The sequence below is a fragment of the Melopsittacus undulatus genome, chromosome 11 (genome assembly GCF_012275295.1).
Source record: "Melopsittacus undulatus isolate bMelUnd1 chromosome 11, bMelUnd1.mat.Z, whole genome shotgun sequence".
Classification (NCBI taxonomy): Eukaryota; Metazoa; Chordata; class Aves; order Psittaciformes; family Psittaculidae; genus Melopsittacus; species Melopsittacus undulatus.
Genome location: NC_047537.1, coordinates 4,781,011 through 4,790,109, shown reverse-complemented (window position 1 = coordinate 4,790,109; position 9,099 = coordinate 4,781,011). Strand labels below are relative to the sequence as shown.

Here is a 9,099-nt window from a genome sequence, read left to right as displayed (position 1 = left end):
TCACCGCTTGTCCCATCACTACAGTCCGTGATGCAGAGCTCCTCTCCAGCATCCCTGTAGCCCCCTTAGGCACTGGAAGCTGCTCTGAGGTCTCCTCGCACCTTCCCTTCTCCAGGCTCAACAGCCCCAATGTTCCCAGCCTGCCTCCATCCGGGAGCTGCTGCAGCCCCTGAGCATCCTCGTGGCCTCCATTGGTCTCCTTCAACACCTCCGTGTCTCTCGTGTTACGGACACCAGAACCGCACTCAGTGCTGGGGGGGTTAGACCTGAGCTCAAAGCTCTTTCCCACCCTGTTTGACTCCATGACTCCGTGTTCCCCCCCCATTCACATTGAACCCCCCGTGTGTAACCCCCCCCCCCCCCCCCCCCGTCCCGAGCTCTCGAGGCTCCCCCGTCCCCTCCCTCGGTGCCAGCTCGGGCGCGGCCCCGGCGAGCAGCGGTCAATGATTAAACCGGCCGGGCCGGGCGCGCTCCCGCTGCCCCTGCGGGGCCCTGCGGGGACCGCGGCGGGGCCGGGACGGAGCGGACGCAGGTGGGACCCGAGGAGCGGGGCCGGGACCGGGGGGGGGCTCCACTCGTCCGATCCCGCAGCCTGGGAAGGGGACACATCCGGATGCGCAGGGCAGGGGCTGAGCCCCTCTCACCCCCCCCCGTCCCCGCAGGCGGTTCCATGGAGAACGAGGCTCCCGTCGGGGCCCGGGGAGCGGAGCGGGGCGGAGGCAGCTCCGCTCCCCGCTGGGCCCCCCCCGGGAACGGGCCCGTGGTGGTGACGGCAGCGACGAACGCGGCCTTCGAGGAGGAGCCCCCGCCCTACTCACCCCCGGGCCCCGGGAGCGCGCAGCTCCTGCACCCACCGCCCCCGGCCCTCGGGAGCGCGCAGCTCCCGCACCCACCGCCCCTCGGGAGCACGCAGCTCCCGCACCCGGTGCACCGGGGACCGGTTCTGTACCCGACGGGGCCGTTCCCACCCCAGGGCCTCCAGCCCCGCCTCCTGCTGGGTCACCCCTGGCCCCCCCCTCCAGGGTTTGTGGGGGGGGCACAGGGGGGTCAGGCGGCTCTAACCCCCTGCCCTGGGTCACAGCATGAGGGGGCAGCGAGCACCGTGGGGCCCTCGGCCCTGCCCAAGGACTACGTGGTGGAGTCGGTGCTGGTGACCGTGTTCTGCTGCCTCCTCACCGGGCTCGGTGCCCTCATCTACTCCCACGAGGTAAGGATGGTGCAGGCCCCGTGAGCACCAGACCCTGCTCCGGTGCTGGCGGCCTCTTCACCTCTCCCTTTCCTCCCTGTGTCAGACCCGGGCTGCACTCGGCCGTGGGGACATGGCCCATGCGTATGTGGCATCCAGAAAGGCCCAATCCCTGGTGCTCTTCAGCCTCCTCTTCGGGTTGTTCGCCTCCATCAGCTGGGTCATCTACGTCCTGGTGGTGCTGTACCTATAACGGGGACCCCAAGTACCAGGACATGGCCCAGCCTCAGGGCACGGGTTGGGGGGCATGGCCACTGCCCCTGTGGGGCATCACCGGGGCTGCCATGGGATAGGGGTGACCATGAGGTGTTACTGTGGCCGAGCAGCCACACCGGAGCCACACGTGCCTTTGCCTGCCCGCTCCCAGCCCCACACACCATGGCATGGGGAGGAGGAATCCAGACCGGAGTGGTGCCGGTGCTGTGTCCTGGAGCCGGCACTGAGCAAGCAGCTGTGTTGGAACAGCAGCACCGGGTGCGGGATGAAGCTCTGCTGCAGGATGTGGGATCCTGTCACCGCAGAGCATCGCGGAGGTGCCAAACAGGACCTGGTGCAGAGGAAGCATCTGGTAGGATTGGGGCTGGAGATGGAGCCCACGGCCCAAGGGTGACAGAGAAGCCAAAGCACATGTGTGAGAACCCTCCCTGGTAACGATCAGTGTGAGAAGAGACCGAACCACAGCATTCAGCTGCAGTGATTTGGCACACAAGTAAATCACACACAAATCCATCACACACACACAGAGGCTGCATCGCCTCCTTTCTGCTGCTTCCTCATTGAAATAAACCACGGCTGTAGCCAAAGCTGCTGTTTTCTCTGCAAGGACCTTCCCCTCCATCCCATGGCTTTTGTCCACCACCAAATATGGGGTAAATTCCCCTGCAATGAGTTAAATCCAGGTTTCCTCCAGAAGCAAGACCCATGCATGGGGAGCCCACATGGGGCTGTGCTGGGGCTGCAGCAGCCCCAGGCCTGAGGGTGCCACTCGCAGGGAAGGGCAAGGGGAAGATGAGCTTCCCAAGGCTGCTCCGATGAGCTGAGCTGTGTCCTGCACCAGGGACGTGACAGGCCCCATGGTCCCATCCAGCTCTGCTGCCCTGGTGGGACACAGCACCATGGTCCATGGCCAGTGACAAGGGGACACGTGCACGGGGTCAGTGTCTACGCATCCTCCCGACAATGAGATCCACAGGGATCCTGTACCCCGTCCAGGGCTGGAATAGCGCTGGGTGGCACCCAGGTTATTTACAGCCCCTGGTGCCAGCATGCACTGACCCATGTGGGGTAGGGAAGAGATTTATGGGGGAGAGATAAAAGGGCCGAATGCAGAGAAGCCCGAGGGGCACATGAGAAAACACGAGGCCACACCAGCGCCAGGAGTGGATCCGATTGTCACTTTAATCCACAGACTGCTGCATGCACTGCAAACAGGATGCCCAGGCGGGTGCGTCACCGCTCTTTATTTGTCTTTAATATAAAAGTTACAGGTCTGAAATGTTGCAGGAAGATGCCACCATCAGGACGGGGTCAGTGGTACATACACAATGCAACCGATGGGCAGGGGGCTGGTGATGGGGGCATCGCTCCCCCTGCTCCCTGCCCAGTGCGCGGAGGGGATAGAGACCCCTTTTCCCCCCCAAAATAGAGGCGATGCCCTTGAGGATGCTGCTTCCAAGACACAAACACGCTCATGGCCAAGCAAAGGGCTCTGCTCTGTGCTCCCCAAGTGCTGCTCCTGCAGAGCTGGGGCTCTGGGTGAGGAAACCCTTAAGGTCCCTGTGAGCCTGAGGTCGGGGGGACAACAGCAAAGGGGAGAAAGGGGATGGAAAGGCTGAGGGGAAGGGGCTCAGCCCCATGGTGCAGCTGAGCTGGTGGAGGGCAGGAGCGAGACCCCCCCATTGGTGGTATGAGAGCGATGGGGCTGTGGCTTTAATGCTACCACCCCACAGGACACCCCCAGAAACAGGCTCTGTCACAGCACAGGGGCCCCAGGAGGTGCTTGGTGCCGGTCGGGGCAGCCCGTGCCAGACACAGGCTCTATTTGCCTTGTCACAGCCGTGTGCGGTTTGCTTTAAAACCTGATGGACAAAGGCAAGCACCAGCATCGCCTCCTGCATGGCAGGCTGGGAAGCCTATGGGGATTGCAGAGCCTCGGCTGGACACAAACGGCTCCGGTGCCCTCAGTGCCATGGAATGAAGCGTTCGGATGTGTTCTGGCTCAGATGTTTCAGCACAGGAACATCCCTGCTCCTCCCATTCTAGGGATGCGCAGCAGGAGCTGGCGCTGGACCCCACGCTCTCCTCACCTACAAGATGCCCCCACAGGTAAATGGGGTCTCCTGTGCCTTGGCATTCGGCTGCTGGAAAATATAATGGAGCTGGTGCAATCCCATGGACAGGGCAATGCTGCTGTCGGTCCAGGCGGAGCTGCTGTCCAGCAGAGACCTTGCAATCTGCAGCAGGAAGGGCTTGCACCTCTGATTCACCCAAAATAAACATGAGACTTCAGCAAACACAGAGCTGCTGTTGGGAAATAAGTTAAGGATGCTCTGAGAAGCACCTATCTGATGCTCTGTGGAACACCCCATCCGATGCTCTGTGGAACACCCCATCTGATGCTCTGTGGAACACCCCATCTGATGCTCTGTGGAACACCCCATCCAATGCTCTGTGGAACACCCCATCCCATGCTCTGTGGAACACCCCACTGCAAGCTGCTGCCCTGAAGCCCCAGGATTTTAAGACCAACTCTAAAAACCAGGTGACACGATGCTAAGAAAGGCTTCACAAGGATGCTAAAACCTCCAGGGTACAGTTAAATCCACCATCCACGCTGTAAACCATGGGGTGAGGAGAGAGGAGGGCTGTGAAATGGCCTGACTGGGAAGGATAACCTGGGGGGGACACAGAGTGGGGACAAAGGGGCTGATTAAGGCACACCAAACAGATTGGGGTTAACGCTGCGTGTGTGGGAAATGAGACCACCCCCTTTGCTCTTCCATGCTGGGCTGGGGGCAATGGGACCTGCTGGGGCTCCTGCCAAAGCACTGAGAACAAAGCAGAGCACCAAAGGCCAGACACACATTTGGCAACAGTGAGAGGAGAGGAGCAGGGTGCAGGGGACGGGGCTCAGCCAGGCACAGGGCTCCTTCCCACTCCCATTCCCAACCCCAGAACCATCCCTCTTGCTCCGATGCCTGGCTCCTGCACCCGCCCCGAGCCTCCTTTCTTCCAGCGCTTGGAACAACATTGTCACTGGTGGGGAGTTTTATACATACTGGTTCGCACTTCTTTTTCCTATAAACTCGTCGGTATTCAGACATGCATCAAAAAGAAAAGTCCCCAAAGGATTCTAAACACTAATATTTACAGTCTCGTATTCTACAGCATTTACTGTGCAAAAGCTAGTACCATCGCTAGAAGATACGGGTCCACGGCTGGGTGAACCGCAGTACCTCGGGTAGTCCGTGTTTCCAGGGTTCGGAGGGGGCACCGTTGCTTAAATAACATCTGAGAGGAGGAGGGGGATACGGTGGCTGGAGATGGCCCATTCTCAGTGCCTCTTCCCTACCTACAACCGGTGCCTTCCTCCCATGAAGAAGGCGCCAGAGACCTGGGGTAAACCATAGACCCCTGTAAACACAAGCAGCTCTCTGAAAGCAGAGCTCCTCTGGCAGGCAGCGGGAGCCTCCTCCATCCTCATCTATGGATGAACACGTTTCAAGGTGGTGGTGTTGCAGAGGAGACTCAAACCCTCACCTTCCACCGCTGCTGACACCGCTCCAGAGACCAGTCTGTGGGTGCTGAGCTCTCGCCAGCCCTCCTTTGTGGATGAAAACAAAAGCCTGGGTATTCCCGGATGCCATCAGCCAACAAACCAGTACCACACCTGCATGGGACCCTCCTTCCACAAAGCTCTCTCCCCGGGTTTAAAGCTGATCCATGGCACAGAGGGACGGGAGGAGGAGGAGGAGGAGGAGGAGGGTGAGTGCAGCGAGCACCGGCTGATCTCTGCCCTGCGCAGCCCACGGCGCGTCCCGGTCACCTCTTGCCTGCTGTGGGCACCCGACTGTCCCCCCCTGGCGGGGAGGGAGGGTGCATCATCCAGTAACAGGTACAAACATTGAACTCCAGTCTCATAGCTGCCCTCGGTGTGCCTGCAGAGCAATCCTCGCTCACACAAACCCTCCTAGGTCTTCTCTTCCCGGTCTGTTTTCCGCCTCGTGATGTTCCGAGGTTTGATTTTGAGGGACAGTTCCCACAGAGCCTCCTCAGCCAAGTGGTCGCTGAAGTCGTTGAAGAAGGACACGATGTCGTCGTTTCTTTTGATGTCGTAATGGCTGGAAAAGCAAAGAGGAGGGATGCAGGTAAACAAGGGGATGCCTCTCCCAGCTTCAGGCTGCCCTCACCCTGTCCTAGGGGCATCCAGCACTGTGTGCTCAGGACAGAAATGACACCAAACAAGGGAAGAACCACCATGCCCATTGCTGAACTGAGGGGAAATCAGACCACATCACACTGGAATGAGCAGTTAGATCTGCTGCCTCTGCTGCAAGACAGCCCTGGAGAAAACCCTCCATGACCCAGAGAACATAGGGATCAGCAACCTTGAGGAAAAACTGGTGTCTGGAAGAGCAGTGGGAAAACTGCACTGATCTCAAAACTAATACAGGAAAAATGTCTTCATAACCTTTAGTCATATTCAACCCAGGGAGGGAAGGAGGCTGTGACCAGAGCCCTGTCTTTCCCAGGTCTCCTTACACCTCCATCACAATGCTTTGGTTTCAGACTCCCTTTCCCTTGCACAGTGGTTCCCATTCCCCCACCCCAGTCCCCACCATGGTGCCTTCAAAGCCAGTTCTGACCCCCCTGCTGCTGCACTTACACTTGTTGGAAGCACCTCATGCTGTCCAGGATGTTAAACTGCTGCCAGCGCTTGGAAAAGTTCACTTTGCTGTCAATGTAATCAGGGTTTCCCAGATGAACAAAGGTCAGGTCCTGCAGAATCAGGCCTCTGAAAGAGGGAAAGGGGCAGCAGGCCAGGGAGTAGGCAAACAAGTAGAGGTTAGTCACACAGGGGCAGGATGCCAGCCAAAAGGCAGCCAGATGCAATCTAACAGCCTCCCACTGCTGCCACCATCAGCACAGCAACTCTGAACCAGAGGGAAATGGTCCCCAGCAGCAGATCCAAAGGTGTTCAGGTGCAAGGTGCCACCACACACAAATGAGGGACCTCCAAGGCACTCATGGTCACACTAAGAGTGCTGAGGTTGTTCTTTCACTGTCCATGGAGGTGAGGACCCACCTGGAATAAGGTTGCAATGGGAAGTTCCTGCCAGGGGCTAAACCTTCCCTCCAGTTTTAGGCAAGAGGGTTTCCCTAACAAGGGGGTCTGTGCTGCCTTCCTCCTGCCTCCTCCCCTACTCTGCTAAGTGTCTGCAGGGTCCTGCTGTGGTCCCAGCCAGATGAGATGCTGTGTACCTGTGCAACCTCTTCCCACAGAACTCTTTCCATAGAAGAAAGCAAGACCAGGAGAACATTTACTGGTGCAAACCCAGACCAAATCTGTTATCTAGATCAGAAGGCTCTTACAGAGAAGTGCAATGGCTTCAACCTTTCATCTAGAAACAGCATGAAGCAGCACGTTTGACAAGGCAGACTCCTCATTTACCAGCTCTTGCAGACAGCAGAACCAGAGCTGCTGCAGAACCTGGTATCTGCTGTGGGAAGCTGTGGGATCCATTGCAACTCCTGGTAAAAATCCATCTTTCTGCACAAAGATCTCAAAGAGAATGCATTTAAAAAGCACCACCTGAAGATCCAGGCACTTGATCCTTCCTTTGCCACAGTCAATTCACAAAAAGATAGCTGCCAGCCTGCCTTTCTGTGCTACAGGACAAACTGCTCCAGAGAGGGCATGTGGGTTGATGTGGCACACTGCCATCTTACTGTAGATGCAGGGCAAAAGGCAAGTGCTGAGCTGAGCAGAAGCTGCTGAGAAATCCTTGAAGGAACTAATTTAATGGGCAGAAGTAATAGCAAAGGGAAGAAGAAAGTCCCAACTCACAGGTAAGGTATACAGGGAGGCTCCACATCAGCCAGAGCTGCTCGGTATGCGCGGAAGGACGAGGAGCTGTCAATCAGTGTGCAGTACTCAGCCAGGCCCTGCAGGACACAAAGCCCACAGTGACACCACTACTGGAAACCTGTTTTCCCTGTACCTTCTCCCCAGAGCACCAGGGAGCTCAAGCCATCCTGCAAACACCTCCAACTGATTTACTCAGCCTGATCCCAAGTATGTATGGACAGAGCCTCGTTGCCTTCAGCCTCACCAAGCCTTCAATTTGCAGGGAGGAGGAGGCTGTTCTCACCCAGACACACTTCAGGCTCCCAGCACATGGCATTACACCCACTGGTGAGCAGTTATCCACCATCCCTCCACCCATTGTTGATGCTGAGCTGTTAAATCCACCCAGCTGTCATGCACTGTAAGCACAGCCCTCTTCCCTCCCTGGAGATAGGAGCCCTCACTGCTCCTCACCTCTGAGGTTTGCTTCTGCCACTCCAGCCTCCGGATAGGTGCAGAATCCAGTGCAGAAAGAATGGCCAGATAGGAATTAAAATTATTCAGCTTTCGTAAGTGCTGTGAAGAGGGAGAATATTCCAGTTACTCTAGAGATCTGAAAGCCTTCTAGCACCAAGCAGCTCTACCAGCCCCAAGGTCCCACTCCCCTGCTCCTTTAGGAAGCAATGCGTGTGATTCACAGCAAGAAGCTGATACCTTCATAATCTTTATAAACTTAAGGAGCAGCCTCTCTCGGTCTTGGGCTTTCTCTTGTAGCATAATTATTGATCGGACCCTGGAAGAACAGACAGAACAGAACAGATAAACCCACACAAGCAGATGTCAGATTTCTTCTTGTTTCATTTCATAAAACCTGGTCACTGATGAGCATGGGCCAAGCATACAAAAAAGTTCATGACACCTCCAATTTAAATGGAGCACTCACAACAAAGAGAATAACTTTAAGGATGACCACAATAACCCTCCACTGAGCACGCTCACTTGCAAGGCCAATGTTTGGTTGAAGGGCTCAGTGGTACTGACAATAATCCCTCTGTGTTACACTGCCCTCCACAATCCTCCTGATTTCCTTTCTTGTGTGCTCTTGGGTCTTTGACGAGTGCCCTGAACTTATTTCTTGGCCAAAAATATATCTTATCCCAGTGGTAATAAGGGAACCCAACTCTTCAAGGAATATTTTGAGTATTTATAGGGCCCTGGGGGTTAAGCACAGCTCAGTGCCACAGCTGTTCTGAGCTCCTTACCAGTAGGACATGTTATTAAAGTGCTCTGTGAACTGTGTGAGGTTGGGGCTCTTCTCTTCATTTTGCTCCTTCGCCCAAAGCAAAACTTCTGGGATCTGCCAAGGAAGAAGAGAAGGGTGGGAAAATACCACACATTAAAATGGGATTTCTGCCTCGAGATTCCCAGTCGCAGTCTGTGTTCACAGCCACTTGCTGACGCAAGTCCAGCTGTCTCCTACAACCCAACAAGTGTGCTTGGGGAACAGGCAGAGAACACCAGAGACTGCAGAGAGTACGTGTTGGATCCCTCCCACCACCCTTACCCCATCCTCAGCTCTGTACCTCGATTTTATAGAAAAGTTCAGCATCGAGGAGGGTCAGCTGCTCAGCTATTTCATGACTGTGGAAATCATGCAGGGTCCCAGGCCTGTAGGAAACAAGCATAAAGGCTCAGAAAATGTGACCTGTTTTCTTCTCTTCCTTGTGTTTTGGACTGTGAAAACTTCTGTGTCCACAGGAAGAGGGATGCCCTGTCTCTCACAGAA

General features: G+C 56.3%; 2 protein-coding genes across 3 annotated transcripts in view; one reads left to right on the top strand and one right to left on the bottom strand.

Moving 5' to 3' along the window:
• Positions 1-670: 670 nt before the first annotated feature.
• PRRT1B (proline rich transmembrane protein 1B) lies at positions 671-1,439 on the top strand. The gene is made up of 2 exons (XM_034067731.1): positions 671-1,207; positions 1,293-1,439. Exons 1-2 carry the CDS (start codon positions 671-673, stop codon positions 1,437-1,439), a joined length of 684 nt encoding a protein of 227 aa, XP_033923622.1.
• A 1,249-nt stretch (positions 1,440-2,688) lies between these two features.
• Positions 2,689-9,099, bottom strand: part of RAPGEF1 (Rap guanine nucleotide exchange factor 1) — an 84,437-nt gene continuing 78,026 nt past the window's right edge. Inside the window, exons 18-24 of one of the 2 annotated variants that reach the window (XM_034067547.1) lie at positions 8,897-8,981; positions 8,576-8,670; positions 8,028-8,106; positions 7,788-7,889; positions 7,314-7,411; positions 6,132-6,260; positions 2,689-5,586 (exon numbers count right to left, since the gene is read on the bottom strand). In XM_034067547.1, the coding sequence (XP_033923438.1) occupies positions 5,436-5,586; positions 6,132-6,260; positions 7,314-7,411; positions 7,788-7,889; positions 8,028-8,106; positions 8,576-8,670; positions 8,897-8,981 (739 nt within the window). In that variant the 3' untranslated portion in view covers positions 2,689-5,435. The remainder of the gene's footprint in view (positions 5,587-6,131; positions 6,261-7,313; positions 7,412-7,787; positions 7,890-8,027; positions 8,107-8,575; positions 8,671-8,896; positions 8,982-9,099) is intronic. The other variant, XM_034067548.1, reaches the window with a different exon arrangement.

Excerpts from the sequence above, each read along its gene's own strand:
- PRRT1B (XM_034067731.1), top strand. The coding sequence starts at position 671 with ATGGAGAACGAGGCTCCCGTCGGGGCCCGGGGAGCGGAGCGGGGCGGA. Across the intron at positions 1,208-1,292 it reads CCCTCATCTACTCCCACGAG|ACCCGGGCTGCACTCGGCCG; the intron begins GTAAGGATGGTG and ends TCCCTGTGTCAG.